Source organism: Palaemon carinicauda, chromosome 40 (assembly GCF_036898095.1).
Source record: "Palaemon carinicauda isolate YSFRI2023 chromosome 40, ASM3689809v2, whole genome shotgun sequence".
NCBI lineage: Eukaryota > Metazoa > Arthropoda > Malacostraca > Decapoda > Palaemonidae > Palaemon > Palaemon carinicauda.
The window spans coordinates 53,206,094-53,226,157 of NC_090764.1; the positions used below are offsets into that span (position 1 = coordinate 53,206,094).

The 20,064-nt window shown below is 35.1% G+C and overlaps 2 protein-coding genes across 2 annotated transcripts in view; one reads left to right on the forward strand and one right to left on the reverse strand.

Annotated features, from left to right (window-relative positions):
- Positions 1–10,723, reverse strand: part of LOC137631786 (uncharacterized) — a 14,951-nt gene extending 4,228 nt beyond the window's left edge. Inside the window, exons 1-4 of the mRNA XM_068363745.1 lie at positions 10,472–10,723; positions 6,023–6,165; positions 3,350–5,989; positions 1,790–2,005 (exon numbers count right to left, since the gene is read on the reverse strand). Coding sequence (XP_068219846.1) covers positions 1,790–2,005; positions 3,350–5,933 — 2,800 coding nt within the window. The 5' untranslated portion in view covers positions 5,934–5,989; positions 6,023–6,165; positions 10,472–10,723. The remainder of the gene's footprint in view (positions 1–1,789; positions 2,006–3,349; positions 5,990–6,022; positions 6,166–10,471) is intronic.
- The window catches only part of LOC137631787 (uncharacterized), a 32,340-nt gene continuing 22,932 nt past the window's right edge, over positions 10,657–20,064 (forward strand). Inside the window, exon 1 of the mRNA XM_068363748.1 lies at positions 10,657–10,794. The gene's annotated coding sequence lies outside the window, so the exon portion shown is untranslated. The remainder of the gene's footprint in view (positions 10,795–20,064) is intronic.

Consider the following 20,064-nt stretch of genomic DNA (forward strand, 5'->3'; position numbering starts at 1 on the left):
GGTTTCAGACCAGGATATTCTTGCTGTGGCCAGGTCCTCAACCTAACCTAACCCAGTATGTAGAGGACGGATTTGAACAGCGACAAATCACCGAAGTAGTGTTCGTAGACATAACAGCTGCATATGACACGGGGAATTCGACAGGCCTACTTCTGAACATATCCTAAACATTGAATAACAAAACTATAGTGGATATAATCTGAAGCCTCAAAGAAAACCGCAAATTTTATGTAGAGATGGATGGCACTAAAAGCCGATGACAAGCACAAAAGAATGGCCTACCTCAGGGCTCAGTCATTGAACCACTGCTGTTCAATATATATATATATATATATATATATATATATATATATATATATATATATATATATATATATATATATATATATATATATATATATATATATATATATATATATATATATAGGCTACTAATGATCAACCCTCCCCTCCAAACATCCGCAGATTCATCTATGCTGACAATTTATGTCTGCCCACACAAGCCACCACCTTTCTGAAGTTGAAACTCATCTATCAGCCGCCCTAGAGCAGATAGGGCAGTACAGTACTATGACAGGTGGTCCCTCGATCAAAACCTGCTCAATATTCAAGTATGCACATTCCACCCGAGAAACAGAGAAGCCAGTCACAAATTCAAGATCCTCTGGCGTGGAAAAAAGCTAGAGCATTACCAGTTTTCAGTGTACCTAGGGCTAACACTGGCTAGAACTCTATCATTTACCACCCATCTGCAAAAGCTCCGAGGGAAGGTTGGCTCTCGTAATTCCCTGCTAAAAAAACTAGCAGAAACCAAGTGGGGAGCCAACGCTTATGGACTAAGAACAACTGCCATAGCCTGTGCTATGTATCAGAATGGAGCAGATTATCGCATGCCAAGAATACAGATCCTATGCTCAATGGGTAATGCAGTCATCACATGGACATTACATCACATTCCCACCAACATCCTCTAAAAACTCGCTGGCATCCAACCCCACCACCCCCCCCCCAAAAAAAAAAAAATCAGGAGCCATATAACAACAAATCTAAAAGACACCCATTACATCCTAACGTGACAGTTCTAAGCAAACTTAAATCAAGGAAGAGCTTTGCCTGTGTGGAGGGATTACCAGCCCAAATAATAGCGCAGAATGAAAAAGTGGACCAATGGAGGCACTCTGATAGGAGTTTAAGCCCCAACAACACAGTGCAAGACCCCACTGAAGAAATTTCTAATGAAACACTACTTCCCAAACATAATTTGTGTGCCCTCAACAGAGCTAGAGCTGGAGTAGTCAGACCAGGTGACAAACTGGTCAGATGGGGCCTTAAAACTGACCAGTCCCATGAATATTGAGAAAATACCTAGACCATCAATCATATTCACCGACCATGCCCACTATCTCATAATTTGGACAACTCTTACTTGGTTAATATCAATGAAATAACGCTTCAATGGTTGGCTGCTTGGAGTGATAGGCTATGATACACACATATACTCTATATATATATATATATATATATATATATATATATATATATATATATATATATATATATATATGCATGTAGAAACACTCGTGATTTTCATATGCAAAAAACATTATGTGAATCCTCAATGGTTTTCTCTATTGGCAAGATATCGTTTAGAGGATAGATACAGGGATAGAAATGTGATCATGTATAAACTGCCGTAAGAGTACGAACAAACTTAGAAACACTTGCATGGAACGTGTGTGCGTGTGTGTGTGTGAGCAAATATTCAAAACCACTTAGTAAAACAACGAACCTGTAATTTTAGATGTCTTTGAATAAATGGTTGCATTTATTAGATGTTCATAATTCTCTGGCCAAATAGAATTTAACAGTTTGGCTATTGTTTCCACATTGGGCACCACATTCAAATCTAGATATGTGTAGAATTCCAAACTCGTACGTTGCGCTGGGCAACGAAGTGGGGTGAGGCAATCAAGATTGATGGAGTCAACGCAGAAGATATGAAGACCTGTTAAGTAAAGATAATTGTTGTAACATTTGGTAAAGGGAATTTGTTTATAAAAAAAAGGCACAATCACAAATGTGCATATACTGCTTACATATACAAGATTACATCAAGTTAAAGTTTCAAGCCTTTTTAATAACAACATTTAAACTTCTGGTAAGGTATATTCATTACATCTTTTCAAAATCCAAACATTTGTCTCACTAGCTTGATGGAACCTAACAACAGACACTTGCTTCTTTGGGAATCCTTTGAAGGCCATTCTAAATGAGCAATGAAACAATAAAATACCATATATTGCTAAAAGCAGCAAGCATAAAGTCACTCCATTGATTAGAAAGCTTGCATTGGCTGAAACGAAAAACTATTTCTAAACTTATAGTTGAGGAAGCTGCTAGGCTACTGTGGCAGGCTATGATTCATGGTCGGCAAGAAGGTCGAATATCAAATCTGAATGTCTCCTCATAAAAGAACTAAATGTCACCAGTCGAAGGTTACCTATATTCCTCAAAAATCATCTTGACATTGAAATAAGCATCTGAGCAACTATGTGGGTGCACCTAATATTTTACTTGTTTGAAAATAAAATCAAATATTTCTTTAGTAAACGTCAATCTTCTGTTGCCTTGAACTAGATTAAGGTTTAGACATCTAACCAAAGTAGAAGGGAATCTGACACTGAGTTTATTATTAGTCAAAGCAACCCACAAAAATGTAATTTGATTGTATATGACCATTACAAATGGACAAAAGAATTAGATTTCAGTGGATGATGAACAATAGTTGAATTAGGACATTTCAAAAGCAAGACTAATTATTATCATACATGTTTAAGGAAACTATTTCGCATCATCACTCTTGGGCCACTTGACTTGTAGAGTGATCTGCATGGAAGGAACATAGATAAAGCCTTACACATTCCCCAACAAATAACATTACTTCTACATTATTTCCAAATAGTAAACACTATTCATTACATGGCCTTAGAAAACTAAAGAACATACAAATAAAAATTATCACTTAATTATCAATAGGAAGTAAATATTCCATGTTTTCTTTAGATGATGTGAATTTTTTTTTTTTTTTTTTTTTTTTGAGGGGGGTCATTCATGAATTTTAGAAGTTTATTCCGAAATAATTATTCAATAATAAGATATAAGATTATTTCAATCCTTGCATTATAAGTAACATAACTTGATATGATTTAGGAGCATATTTCACCACTTAAAAGTAAAGATTAAATTTAGCGTGCAATCAGTAACAACATGAAGAGTATCAGCGGAAATCATACTTTTGATGATATGTTTTAGATTTCCATAGAATATAAAAAAGAACGACAAAACTTACCTAAAAGTTCCAAACATTGCACTTCTTCCAGACTAACAGAAAACTCTTGCAATAAATCCAATGTCATTCTTACTTCGATGGATTTTGTAGATTTAGGCAGTGCAGCTATTCCCTTTTCTGTAAATTTGCCAGTAATTTTCAGATGATAAAATGGCACCAGATCTAAGCATTCTTTCAAACTATTGCCAATGAATGACTCGTGTAGAAGATGCAAATGAAGGTATTTTACGTTTCCCCTGGCACTCTCTATTGCTGGGATGAAATAAGGTTGATCATTAGGGTTATAATGTACTTTAAGAAAAAGGGACACAGGTTTTAATTTGGGCAATAATGAGGGCAAACCACAAAGGGTAGCTGGACTATTAACATTTAATTGTTTTGATTTTAAAGAATCCACTATTGCATCAATAACTTGGTCATCATTTCTTGTTTCAATCTGATGTTTTATTATCAAATCTCCTTGTTGATGAAGAACTGAATGCATTGTTGGTGAGGAACTTATCCTACTCACGAAATTCAGAATTTCGTAGATTACCAAGTACAAAATATCTCTCTCAGTGTTGTAGAGTATTCCAGTTATGAAGATCATTAGTCCATCTAAAGCACTTTCTACACTTTTACCAAATTTGGGGTTATCACTTTTTTTCTTACCCTGGGTCACATTTTGAAACTCTGTTATGTGCACCATTAGAACATGCTCAATCAATTTTCTTTTCGCCACAAGAGATTCAAACTTTCCTCTATTGTTTCGATAAATTCTGATCACATTATCACAAATAGCATTAGCAGCTTCAAATTCTTGTTCACTTCGATGCTTGTAACAGTAGATCCTGACAAGAGCAAGCTCTTTACGAGAGTATTTGATATTGAAATAAGACGACATAATCGTCTTAAAACACAGGTTCAGTTCACGACATTTTGCTTCAAAGACTTTAACATCATCTTCAAACAATTCATATTTTTCCAAAAGATGATATTGCAAAGACATTTGTCTGTAGAGTCTCTGAAAGTCATCAACCACATTTTCTTCGACTGCAAGTTTTGATATCACTCTGCTCTTTAAATGGTTCTTTAATTCATTATAAAGAGCAGACACAGTCTCGATTTTCCCTCTCAGACTTGGACATTCAATGTAAAGTAGAGAAAACAAATTAAACCGAAGGGGATTTTTCAGTATGTCATTCATCTCAATATTTATTTCTTTGAAAACCAACGTTATTTCTCTTGTCATTTTATCTCTTTTGTTGACGTCTTTTATCAAATATTTTGTGATAGACTGAATATGGGATTCCATATCTTCGTTACGAAGGCCTAAAATGCTAAGGTTTATTCTGGTGAATTGCGATCTATTCACATGGCTTGTAAGTTCTTTACTATTCACAGGGCGAGTTGTAACAATGATTTTCTTGCCACTACATTTCAGCTGTAAAATCTCCTCAAAAAGCTTCTTTGACTCTGAATTTGCTTCATCATATCCGTCACATAAGAAGAGACACCTTGAGCGAAGGACTGCTGATTTTGCCACTTCAAAACCAAGATCAAGCACAGTGCCATGTAAGAGATCTCGAAGGTAGTCGTCAAAGTTATTATGGTCACGCTTCCGAAATTGCATATATAACAGAATCTGAAAAGAGGATAGATTTGGCATGTCATTCGTTTCTTTGTACCACTTCTCTACAGTAGAGGAGAGGATTGTCGTCTTTCCAGAGCCAGCATCACCGGATAGAATAACAACATCTGGATCCTCTCCATTCTCGGTTTTCTTGCTGAGTAACTCTCTTTGGTCAAGAGTCGTGAATTCGTTATTAGAAAAATCACCGTGAAATTCTTTAACCGTATCTACTTTTAGGGAAACCATGAACTCGCACGGCTCTACAACACCGTACTGATCTAACCAGTCAAAAGGTAAAATTCTACACACCACTTTATAAAGGGCTGTTAACTCTCCTCGCGATTTTTCTAAGACATATTCACGCAATTGGTCTCCAAACTCTTTAATTTCACTTTTGAGTCTTTCCATGTCACCAGGATTAGTTGGATCATGTTTTTCTCGAATCTTTTCTTTTAATTCTGGAATAACCTTAAAAATCTCAGTTTCTAGATCATCTATTTCCTTTACGTGAGCTGGGTAGAGTATCTTAGCCTCATCAAGAGTCTCCTTCAGCATATCTGCACAGTTACCGAGCTTTTGGTTTAATTCAGTCCTTGTAACGTTACTCTCTTCATGACTAACATTATTTCTTTCATTTTTTATTTTCCTCAGGAAACTTCGCATTTTGTCACTGGGACAATTTACGTTCCTGTCCCAAAGAGCTTGGCAGATCTTATTAAGTAGAGTAATATCCATGCATTCTGGGGATTTTGTTGACAAATTTGTAATTTCATGAGGACTGAAGGGACCTTTCTTCCCAAGAGGGACGTCATTTTCAGTCAAAATCTCATGAATTGTCTTCGAGTTTCCATGAAGAAAAGCATATTTGAAAATCAATAATACAACCTTTTTCCCCCAGCATCGTATGAAATAATAGTACCTAAAGTTTGACAGACCATCGGAAGGGATAATGTGCGACACGGGTGATGCCATGATCTACTTTTTAGTATTTCATTCTTCGTCAATTTCTCATTGTTCTGCCATCCTTTTGAAAGTCCCATCCACAACTATGTTTTACGATATGAAAATTATACATCTTTTATCAATCATTTCAATCGTTTCATGCATTTCAAAGGTCACTTTTACATCAATGATATTGTCTGTTTTCATTCGAAATTCTTGAGTTTCTTGAAGACAGGAATCTTGTTACAACAGTATACCTCATCTGAAAAATAAATAAATAAACAAATAAATAAATAATAATAATATTATTATTATTAATAATAATGAAAATAATGCATAGAAAGTATTTCAGAACTTCTGAAACATTTTACTACCACATATATATATATATATATATATATATATATATATATATATATATATATATATATATATATATATAGATAGATAGATAGATAGATAGATAGATAGATAGATAAATAGATAGATAGATAGATAGATATTTAAATAAAATTCCGTTTTTGAACAATTACAATATTTTAGTTTCCTTACAAATCCAAAATTCCAATTAACATTCCATCTACCCGTTAAATAAGGAAATCTCTTGGAAGTAACTTTCTTTAATTGTCTTCTATTGGAAAGAAGTTTATAAGCGTTGACTTTAAAAAAAAAATATTGTCCAAATACATAATAATAATAATAATAATAATAATATTAATAATAATAATAATAATAATAATAATAATAATAATAATAATAATAGAGTAATAATAACAATGATAATAATAATATTAATAATAATAATTATAATGTTAATAATAATAATGTTAATAATAATAATAATAATAATAATAATAATAATAATTATTATTATTATTATTATTATTATTATTATTATTATTATTATTATTATTATTATTATTATTATTATTATTAAACCTGCTAAATACTCTGTTAAGCAAGGAGATATTAAACCTCCTTGCTTTTTAAAGACATTTAAGTAGTCCTGGGGCAAAGACTTTTACAGACTTCAATCATGTGGTTACAAATGGGCTTTGAATTCGCCATTGGCAAGTTGACGAAATTATCTTTGAGTTATTTAATAAACGAATAAAAAGAACCAAACCAAATTACTGATTGCTAGAAAGACACAGTACAAACTCACGAAGAAACACATAAATGGGAAATGACAATTACTTGAATATGTAAAGAAAGAAATCAGAAAAAAATTAAGTAAAACAAGTCGGTGTCCTTAAGACATAAATATACAATATACATGATACCACCATTAACGTACCATGTTTATGTCTGACCTTCAATCTATACACGTTTGACCTACATGCTACCGTCAGCAGGCCGGTAAACCCACCAATATTGTACACTCGACCATCCTCAGGTGGGGTCACACATTCAAGTATCTTGCTCCCGTAAGATGATTCAATGGTAGTAGGCAACCATACATTTGAAACTTTTGGACATGCAAAATAAAATCAGAGGAGAGGGGGGGGGGGGGGGGGAGTAGTATAGGTGGCGCACATACCGCCCAGTATCCGATTGGTTGCAAATCACAGTCGTGGCTCGAGCCCGTATATGATCGAGTGTGTGTAGAAATTCGACAGCATGCTGACGGTAGTTAATGGTGGGTACAACTTTAATTGGTAAGTACATCTGGCAAAATTGCCTACCGACATCCTAGAAGGATTTCGTGGAAACTTCGGACCAGGTAGTATCATGTACATTGTATATTTCTGTTTTAAAATTGTTCAATAAATGTATTTTATCTCTTAACGACCTGGTATCTGTCTCCATTAACTGTTCTGGTATCCGGTGAATTTGTCTTTAAACATTCATCTACAACAAATCGCCTACAATAAATTATCTACACGTGCTAGGCCTACTGGTCTATATCTAAGTTTCGTATAGAGCACTTATCTACTACATATCTTAGAGTTATTTGAAGAATGTAATTCATTTCAAGGCATGGAACAATTAAATTGTTGTCGGAAAATCGAAAGAGACATTAAAAACTGTAAGAAAATAGAGATTTAAAAGGAAAGATTGTGTGTAATTCCTCGAATAGAATCACATGTAGCTGTAGTGCTGAGATTTTCCACCAGTCTTTTATACGGTTAGCGTTATCACAGAAGCACTTTTTACCTCGGCCAGCGAAGTTGGAATGAGGTTATGTTTTCGCCCCTATTTGTGTGTGTGGGAGAGTGTGTTTGTGTGTGTGTGTGAGTGTGTTTGTGTGTGTGTGTGTGAGCGTGTTTGTGTGTGTGAGTGTGTTTGTTTGCGAACAGCTTCCTGTCCGCAATTTTAATCGTAGAGTAATGAAACTAGCATGGATTAACTGTTATGTAAAACGCTGGAAATTATTAAATTTTGGAAGGTCGAGGTCACGGTCAAGCAAAATGTCCCATTCACGTAATCATCCATCAGTTTGGACATCGTTGTCACATAGATTTCAAATTTGGTTCATATTTGAGTGTATGAAAATTCACACCAATTAATACATGTTAAGGATAAAGGTCAAGGTAGAGCAAAAGGTAGAGAAATAAGCTGCCGCAGCGGAGGTCTGCGCTCTACTGAGTGCCCCTCTAGTTTATATTTGAGATATTCATCATACTTCCAGTATGTCTTCCTGACATTCTCTATATTCTTTAAGAATAAATACGATCCATGAACTAATTTCTCTCTTCCCTTCTCTGATTATTTATATTGAAGAGCCATTGTTTGGCCTTCAGAATACAGTACTAAAATATTCACTATTTTTCACTTGGAAGGCCGACAAGAAAAGGTTTGTAACGATTGGGCGAATGCTGAAAAGTTCAAAATCAAATTGTCATGTAATGGTAGTCTTTTTTTCATAAAAACTAGTGTTGGAGGAATACAATAGTATTCCATAATTTGCAAATATTATTAAAAGAGAGAGAGAGAGAGAGAGAGAGAGAGAGAGAGAGAGAGAGAGAGAGAGAGAGAGAGAGAGAGAGAGAGAGAGAGAGAGAGAGATAAGATTTTGCAGTAGTTAAATTGCTGTAGACACAATATATATGTAAATGAATTGTTTGTGTAGATAAACTGTTTTAGACGAATTCATGTATGCATTATTATATCAAGGCGTTAAAGTAAATACATAATGAAGGTAATGAGTCCTCACGAAATTAAATATATCGAATACAACGTCATTTTAGACAAGGTGCAACTTGAGTCAATACATCACTGCAAACAATATTTGTCAATATGACAATGGATAACGAATGAGGTAATGACAGTCGAAACTGCAAGATAGTCTCTTGCTTGAGGGTACACTTGGGCACACTATTCTATCTTATTTCTCTTCCTCTTGGTTTGTTAAAGTTTTTATAGTTTAAATAGGAGATATTTATTTTAATCTTGTTGCTCTTCTTAAAATATTTTCTTTTTCTTTGTTTCCTTTCCCTACTAAGCTATTTTCCCTGTTGGAGCCCCTGGTCTTATAGCATCCCGCTTTTCCAACTAGGGTTGTAGCTTAGCAAGTAATAATAATAATAATAATAATAATAATAATAATAATAATAATAATAATAATAATAACCTACAAATGAGTCAAACAAGGATATACTCAAAGAGGTTGATAAAAACAGGACATGAATCTTGCAAACATAAAAACCGCCAGGAAGATGTAATTAAAATATTTCGATTATCAATATGACAATGAAAAATGAAAGAGGCAATGACATTTGAAATGAAATAATGAAATATCATTCAATTAAATAAAAGTAGTAAATTCACAATAAAAACAATTCTGTGGTGAAATATTCTCCCCTCGAAGGTTATAGTATTGGCTGTCAGCAAATAATTGAATTATTAACATTCTTAAGTACTGATAAAGCTTTATTTCATCGCCTTTTAATTTTCGTTTGGCACTTTCATTATCTAGAAGTAATGTTATTGCACCGAGCTGATTTAGTCATTTAATTTTGGCGCCATGTTGGATCAATCGCTGTATCCTGACTGAACGTATCAGAAACGCATAGAGTGAACACAATGACATTTTGCTGGAACGTAAATGAACCATATCTGCACGGAACCGAACCATGCACAGTGAATAGGACATTACTCTAGTCTCCTACATATCTCATCCATTACTATATTGTATATGTCTAACGGCTTTCGAGTTGACTTTAAACGGAATGTGAAAAAAGTTCGTTGTTGTCAGGGCTTCCCATCAACGTTTTGTATCAGATATACTACAGATTGTATATCTATGATTTTGTATTACAAATTCAGTGCATCCATTAAGCGTAAGTGATTAACTTTGTTGGTTTGGTATACATAAGAGTGCAATAAATGCTAAAAAATCTCCAGAGTTTATACGCACGGGCAACTTAACAAATCTCTCCTCCCTGAACTTGAAGAACGAAACATACTGTACGTGAAGGACTGAGCCACACAACTTTATCTCCATCATATACTACGACCTGGTTTATAATGATAAATATATCAAACTGATTCGTTTAGATTTACTTCGTTTCACTGAGCGTCCAATTCCTTAGGAGAGTGTGAACCATGACTGAAACTAAACTCACCGTATTAAAACAAGGCTATGATTACATCCCTGTCGTGGATCTGAGTACACTAGCACCTAATACGTAATGTCGTAGCACATCTGGAGTGGGAGCCTGGGTCTGAAGAGTAGTAGTCAGCTAGGCTAGTACAGCTACACACGTTGGCACTACATTAGGGAGGACTGAAATCCTTATCGTCCCAGCTGACAGCTAGGCCAGTACAGCTACTCAAGTCACTACATTAGTGAGGACTGAAAAGTGAAAACCTTATACGTATCTAGTCCCACCTGACCCCCCGCCCCAGGACCAGGAGACCCATGGTGGAAACCCAGGACCAAGGCCAAGTATGTTGCCAATTTCTATTTTTGTTATCCATTTGTTTTCTTTAACTGGGATTGTTTTTATTCTTTTATCAATTCAAGTTTCTCAACTCTGACTAGAAGTCCTAACGGTGACAAGCAGACAGACCAAGTATAGTCCTTCAGATCCTGAATTAGAGTAGAGTAACGCAATTTAATGTGATTTTTACCATAATTAAACATGCTGAATGGATGAGCGAGAGTTGCACCGGGTTCGTCCCATTACCGTTAAAAATTGGCCGGTTTGTGCCAATCGCGGTTAATTCAGCACGTCAGTTTTACTGTTTTCTGCATGTATGGCCTGCCATACTCAAATGGAAATAATTAAACAATAGAAAAGTCTACATACTTCTTCACTGAGTCTTATGCTGGGATCACACATTCACGTATCTTGCTCCCGTTAACTAAAATTGCCCCCCCCCCCCCTCTTTTTTTCTCTCTTTTGCTCTGTCGGGGAGAGTGTAAAGGCCGTATGCGGTGACGTACGTCTGACGGCAGCTATTACAACGCCAGTCTTTCGTACGTACGTTTTTCTTTACATTTAACGTACGCATGTTCCCGTTAGCGGCCGATTTGACACGTGATTAGGTACGTCACTGTGCGGTCGAACGTGGGAGACAACCCGCCATACCCAACAAAGTTAAACATACAGTATCTGCTGTTTTTAGTTGTTATAGTTGTAGAGATAAAACTAATTTCCTTTTAAATGAATATCTGGTCTCAATCCACAAGCTGCAATGATTATTGTAAACACTTTTGGCTAAATAATTTTTTGATGTACATTTCTTTAATGTTTAATTATAACTAAAACACAATCTCCTAAAACTTCAGGTTAAACGACAAAGAAAAAAAATAAAATCTCTCTCTCTCTCTCTCTCTCTCTCTCTCTCTCTCTCTCTCTCTCTCTCTCTCTCTCCTTGACCTCGTAGAGTACGGACGTGTGTTTCTTGTTCTGTGAAATATTGTGTAGAGATGGCTGTCAGTGGCTTAGACAACCAAAGAAGCTTTGGCACAGCCTATCCAGGAAATAGGAAACCTAGGTATCTTGGAAACAATTAACCAAGACGTGTACCCACAAGTATTTCTTAAATCTCTGAAAAATATATGCCTACTCTACACACGATATCAAAGAAGTGCTTGATGAATGTCATCAGGACTTATTAATATCCTTGAGAGATCTCCTGATAATAGAAATATGGAGTGTATTTTCGGATTGTAAAAAAAAAAAAAAAAAAAAAAAAAAAAAAAAAAAAAAAAAAGTGAAACAAGTGAAACAAAATTATGAGCGATATTATAACTTTTAGCACGTGTATAATTAATTCAGTTAGAAATAAAGAGCTAGATAATATTTTCAATGAGTAAAGTGCTCATTACTTTGATGATAATAATTTGATTATTGCAGAACTACTTCAAACAGTATCATTACTTCAGGAAAGAGTCTATAAGCTCGAACAATCAATGGCAAAATATCCAGGAAATAGTGTTAATTAATCGCGTCAATCTCTCCCCCAATCTCCTTTGATAAGGAACCCTAGCTTACTCACGAAGGAAACAGTGCAGGTGGACAACCAGCCACTCCCTAGGAGGATTAATACTACTGGAGATGCCCTGACTCACAGTTCTTACCCGAACCCGTGAAGCCAGTCAAACTGTCAGTTCTAGCTCCGCCATTGACTGGAACCAAAGATACCTACGGAGCTAGTATTTATTGTTAATCATTTACTGTCTCTTTTATACATGTTTATCTCTATGTGCAAAATTCTTAAACGTTTTTTTATTTCGAGAACAATAACAGAAAAAAATTCATACACTTACTACTCAGGAAGATAGTTTAAATCGGATTTGATTAAGCCCATGATAACACACAGCTGCCTGCCTTTAGGCAAAAATCAGTAAGAACAATTGCTAGAATAACACAAGCCATGTTCATTGTAATAGAGGGTTATAAAGTGTAACGACTTTACCATAGTTCTATATTCCAAGGTGCTTGTAATGGATTCACCAATATGTTGAGCATCAAGTTTAACATTATTTTTTCCTAATAAAGCAGCACAGGAAGGAGTCATCGCTAATAAAAAGCACAAGAAAATAGTTACCATCTATAAACAAAGGTCTGAATAGACCCGACTCTTAAGTTCCAGTACATTGTCGGAGGATTAACTTGGTAATCGAGAACTGTCAGTTTGACAGTCTGACTGGTAAAGACTGGCCTCACCTGATCTGCCGCCCTCCCCCACACTTCACCCTATCCACAACACTTATTTATACCAGGAAGAAAGTGAAGATGAGAGCGAAGGCCAGGAGGAGGAAGTAGTCCCTACGGACCAACCCAGTGTCATACCACTGTTCAAGAAAAAGAAAAATAGAAAAGCACGTCAAGAGCAAATTTCTGAAGACACCATCGTAGTACAACCCCAAAGGTCAGTAGAAATATACATTGGAGGTGTCAGCAGCAATGCATCTATTAAGAATGTGGTTGATGAGTTAATTTTCCGAGGGCTCTCGCAACAAGAAGTGAAAGTACGACACCTTGGACATTCTAACCGATGCCAAATATTTGTAGCAGAGGTGCCAGAGAAAAAGCAGAATACAGTGATGGCTGACAATTGGAAGCCGCCAAGAAGCCGTCGACGCAAAGAAGTGTAAGTAGGCCCAAGGCCAATATAGAGGAGGTCAGGCGGTGAGGAGATTTACAGTGACTCACCTCTCTCAGCGGGCCTCAAATCACCCCCATGCATTCAAAACCAAGGCCAATATATTGGCCTTGGGCAGATGAGGCCCGCTAATTTGCCTCGGGCATTTCTCTCCGTCCGACCTCCTCTATATTGGCCTTGGGTAGGCCTAAGCGGCCATTTCGGATGGGGTTTAGATAGAATATCCACTCCTACCACTCCCATGATAATAGGCCGTACCCCAACCCCAAGGATCACCTCCGCAATACCAAACTGAGGAGTACCATTGGAGACTAGGAGGATTAATACTACTGTTATTTTTCCTCCAAGATTGGAGACCACCCCACAGGCAGTCAGCAAATAGAGCTCACTCAGCTCAGCCTTATGACTACAATGACCTCTCCCATGACAACTATTGGTCACGAGCGTCTACGTGGGAATATAACTTCCCGCCTCTTCCATCAAGAGGCAGTTATCACACAAGAAGTGCTCGTCCCGGACATTGGTACTGGGATAGCTAATAATGCGACTTCAAAAAACGATCTTTTGTGTGTAGAATATTTGAATGTACAGTCTCTCCTTAGTAAGATATGTGAAATTGAATTAATGCTCTTAAACAGAAATATTGATGTATGATGTTTAACTGAGACTTGGTTAACCCCGAATGTTGTCAATTCACTCGTTGAATTTCCTAATTATACAATGTATAGATGTGACAAAGGAAGAGGTGGAGGTTGCTGTATTTATGTGAAAAATAATCTTTCTGTTAACATTTGTAATCTTAATGTTCAAAGAGTAGAGGGGGCAGAAGAGGTTTGGCTCTCTGTACACCCAGCAACAAAACCGGTGTCGCCTGGCCAGACCTGACTTGGAGAGATCATGCCCCTCTTACCCTGAAAGGTGGCCGACGTTAAATAACCGAGACATCGTTAGGATGGTTCAAATGTGAGGAGGAGGGAAATTACCGATTTCACTCAAAGAAATGCGATGAAGAGAGAGAACTTTTTTATTCTTTTAAGAAATGTAATCTCATATCATTTCGAAACTAATTCATCAAAAGATTTTATCAACTTTTTATTTAAATTTTCCTATCCTATTGCTATATAAAATTTTCTTAAATAATATTGGAACTGACTATTCATATTAATATTCATAACACGGAAATATCCCTCGTTTGCATTTTCTTAAGCAATTCCTCTCTCTCTCTCTCTCTCTCTCTCTCTCTCTCTCTCTCTCTCTCTCTCTCTCTCTCTCTCTCTCTCTCTCTCACATAATTACACACTGTGGCCTACGTATTATATGTAGGGGCTATTAATGTATCGTTTCAAATAGCACCTATTGGGTCACCAATCATTAATAAGTGGCCTTTGTTCAAAATTTTGAAGGTAAAGAGGTTTGAAGGTTTAGTTGATTTCAGTGATTTCCTTTGCTTTCGATCATGAGTCACGAAGCTCGGTGTGGTTGGGGTCAGCTTTTGTCACAGGCTACTTGGCTCCGGGCCTCTTAGAGAAAATAATATTATTTGCTATATCAATCATATTAGTTTAAGGTTGGAGATTTAAAATGCATCATCAGTTAACATAATCTATATTGTTTCAGAAGTGATTGGTGACAGTAAAATATGTGAAATGACATGTAATGAAATTTCATTGGTGCATTATTATAGTGATGTTATGGTGTATAGGATGAAGGGTATAAAGGACAAATTGTTTACTCAAATTATCTGGTTCGGCGTCAATAACCTTAGATGTCAGGATGAAAAAGAACTCCTAATCAATCAGTCAATCAATCAAATTATCTGAGCAAGTCGCTCACTTCAAGCGAACCCCCTTCCCTGGTGACGATTGCTCAATGCTGAAAGGTCCGAGTCTAGCTGGCTTCACCCTTCCCAAGGCCAAAGGAAATATTTCCTTAGCATTGAGTATTCGTATTATTACGATTTTATTTATCGTTTCATGTCCTGATGTCCAACACCTTAAAAGTGTTCCCCCGGTAAGCCCTTCAAGAAATCCATTACTCTCGATATTTGTTCAATCAGTCTTTCGCATATTTACTTCGTTATTTATAGTTTTGATATAATTTTAAATACCTGGAAAGCAAACTGTATGAAATATTGTCATCTTAGTATTTTGTTTTTCATTTACTAAAAAACTTGCACCAGAAGGAAACTGTGAGACCTTTAAACCTCAAACATTGGGGATGGGGGTAGAAGGATATAACCAGGTGGGGGTTAAAGATGATGGTGGAGAGGTGGCAATTGGGTAATCTTAATGTATGGCCTGACGAGGTTTGCTTATTAACATTTATGAAGTGATGATGATGATGGTAATACCCGTATTGATAACATTTAATATCAATGAATCCAACTCGCAATGAAAACGGGCATATATCGTTCTAACATTTTTTTTAGGTGGTCATTGAACATTTTTGGAACATGGGATCTTCACCCGAAAGAAATACAATTCCAACACCAACTTGCAAAGTAGTTAGCGGTCTTGTGTGATCCTTGGGAACATCCAAATATTATAAAATATTGGATACAGGTAATATATATATATATATATATATATATATATATATATATATATATATATATATATATATATATATATATATATATATATATATATATATATATATACACACACAGAGAGACAGAGAGAGAGTATTACAAGGATTTTGGATGTCTCAAAGACTTTTTAGTCCATTCGCAGATACTCCATTTTCTCTTTGGTAGAACGATTTAGTTTAAGCATTTGGAGGGTTCTTATGATCTTATTTAACTTATTCAAGAGAGAGAGAGAGAGAGAGAGAGAGAGAGAGAGAGAGAGAGAGCAGCTGCTAGAATAATGCAAACGAAGGATATATGATTTCCACGTATATTAATTGGAATAGTCAGTTCCCACAATATTTAAGGATGTTCCATATAGAAATGTAATAAGGAATTCAAATATATCGGTGTGTTTATATTTTTCGATAACTATTCTCGAAAATGATATAATTTCTTGAAAGAATAAGAGATAAGACCTCTCTATCTCTTTCATATATATATATATATATATATATATATATATATATATATATATATATATATATATATATATATATATATATATATATATATATAATATATATATATATATATATATATATATATATATATATATATATATATATATGTATATATTATATATTTATATTTATATATATAATATATATATATATATATATATATATATATATATATATATATATATATATATATATATATATATATATACAGTATATATATCATCAATCCTCGCACTTCTTTGACTGATATTGGTAATTACCCTCCTCCTCCCATTTGTACCCTCCTAACGATGTCTTGGTTGTTTAAACGTCAGGCCACCTTTCAACCTTTCAGGGCAAGAAGGACATGATGTATCCAAGTCGGGTCTGGCGAGGCAGCACCGGTTTTGTTGCTGGGTGTACATCTCGTAAGCTACCTTCTGTTATCATTGGTTGCTTGTATAGACATCCGCATGCTTCAAATGATACTTTTAACTATATTTTGGAATGTCTATGAATGGTTTCTTTAAAGAATAAATCGATTTATGTAATAGGTGATCTAAATGATGATTTGATGTTAGGCTCAGCAAAGATGCTGAAATCAAATGATTAATAAGCCTACTAGAGTTAGGCCCATCTCATCCACACTACTAAACGTTTTAATAACTAACAAGCAGGAAAATGTTCTTAACATTGAAGTAAATCCAAGTATTGTAGCTGACCATGAACATATTTCATTTATCATAGATATTAAGAAGCCAAAGAGTAAACCAGTCACGGTAACCTATAGGTGTTTAAAATATTATTCTGCAGATTTGCTGTGCAATACATTGCTAGACCAAAAACTAATTTCATATATAATCACGCACACTGATGACACAGATATTCAAACAGGAATTTTCAATGAAGTATATAATAGTGCCTTAGATAAATGTGCCCCAATAACCACGAAGGAAATAAGGAGACCCAGTGCGCCTTGGATAGACGATGATCTCAAAAACAGTATGATTGAAACGGACAAAATGCAAGAAAGGCTTAAAAAAAATAGACATGATGAAAATCTGAACAATGCGTATAAGGAAATGAAAAAACTTATCAATTCGAAGATGCGTACTGCCAAAGCTTATTATAACAAAGACAAGATCAAGAAAAGTAAATCTCGTAAAGAAACATGGAAAATTGTGAATTATATTGTATCTAATAAAACAAATAAAAAGATTGAATAAGACAACCCAAAAGCTAGAGCAGATGAATTTAACCAATACTTTGCTAATTTAGGAAAAATTACTTATGGTAAAGCGCAGGAAATTCTAAAAAAATATGAAAATGAAGATATTAGAACCACTCAAACTCAACCAGTTACAGTAGAAACAATAATATTAACAGTTAGGAGTTTGAATAATAGTAATGCTTACGGAACGGATGTGTATTCCTACTAGTTTTCTAAAAGATTCCCTTACAGTTATTGCATATTATATCGCGGTTATCATAAATACTTCGATTGTAACTGGAAAATATCCTTCTATTTGGAAACAACCGCTCGTAGACCCTCTTCACAAGAAAGGAGGCAAGGACGACCCTGGTAATTATAGACCTGTTTCTATCCTTCCAGTAATATCGAAAGTAATAGAAAAGATTGTATGTAATCAGTTAATGGAACATCTAGAAAAAAATCATTTGATTTCTAACACTCAGCATAGATTCCGTAAAGGTTTATCAACCGAAACTGCTTTGATGAAATTAACAGATGAAATTTATAAAAGTATTGATGGAAAAAAAGTTTCCATAATAATTTTATGCGACCTATCAAAGGCATTTGATAGTGTCAACCATGATGAATTGTGTCAATCTCTTATGGAACATTACATTGATACTTTCTGGTTTCAAGATTCCTTGAAGGATAGAAGTCAGGTAGTTAGATTAGGAGACGTAAATTCTTGTATTGAAAAGGTTGAATTTGGGGTCCCACAGGGATCTGTTCAAGGCCCAATTCTGTTTTTAGTCTACTTTAATGATATGATTAAATACATAGAAAACTGCCTGCTAATTCAATATACTGATGACACCCAAGTTCTTTTGGCTGATCAAATAGAAAATCTAGATGCCTTGGTTAAAAGGGCTGAACCAATACTGCTCAAAATTAAGAAATATTTTCTAAGAAAAGGGCTATTATTAAATGCCACCAAAAACACTGCATGTTTGTGGGTAGCTCACAGTATATTAGCAAAATTCCAGATGACATTGTAATAAAATGCGATGGTGATGAAGTAAAGATAAGTCAACATGTGAAAAATCTAGGTCTACACATGGACAGGTATATGTCATTCAGTACTGACATTGACGAGCTGAGTAGAAAAGTTAGTGGCATTCTAATGTATCTAAGTAGAGTAAAAGATTACTTTGATGATACTACTCGGACTTTGATTGTGGAAAGTCTGGTCTTGAGTGTAATAAACTACTGTATTAAGATATGGCGGTTAACTAATGATATGCACTTGGAAAAAGCTTAAAAAATCCAAAACTTTGCAGGTAGAGTAGCCGTTATTGGGGTAAAAAAAAACACGATCACATCACCCCAACCCTCCAGCAATTAAAGTGGATAAAATTAAAAGAAAAGTGCATGTACGATGTTTGTGTTTTTGTTTTTAATTGTTTGAGAAAAGAATATCTCAACTGGCTAAACGCATTTCTTACAGTTGGTAATAGTAGGAATGCATTAAGAAGACAGAATGAAAATCTATATGTAGACAGCTGCTATCGAACGGATTTGGGTCCACGCTCAATGGCAATAAGGGGCCCAGCTTTCTGGAACAAACTACCTCCTGAAATAAGAAAATGTATAAATGTTAGTTCTGATTTATTCAAAAAGAAACTAAAGCAATATTTTTTAAATTTTACTTGAATGTATATATATCCTAAATTATTGTCAATTTTATGTAAATAATTTATATTGTTATGTAGCAGAATAACCATTTTATAATGGAATATAAACGCACATCACGTAATTATATTCTCTCTCTCTCTCTCTCTCTCTCTCTCTCTCTCTCTCTCTCTCTCTCTCTCTCTCTCTCTCTCTCTCTCTGGAAAAAGGACCGAGATAAAATGTCTTTACTGGCAAAGCTTTTTGATTAGGCTATCTGTCAGAGAACTTAATCTCTTCGCACCTGCGAGTCAAACTATTAAATTCCTATAGTGAGGTGCAGGAAAAGGGTTGGACTACTGCATAATCTGTCTTTACTGTTAATGACTTTAAGGTTGCCTGATTATTTTGTCAAAGAATTATAGAATTTCGATCAGGATGCCAGACAACTTCAAATCAATCAATCAACTATAGAATTTCGTAGGATCGTTTGACGACCATTCCTTCTTTTAGAGACATGCTAATCCATTCATTATTAACCAAGGTAAAAGAACCATCAGCCATGAAGGGCAGAAAATAAGGCTATTTAATTACACAGGAGACGGGGACTCTTGACCAAAGGTCAGTGTTTGGCCCAACCTTAGTTTTAATTTGAACGAACTCCTGTGTATT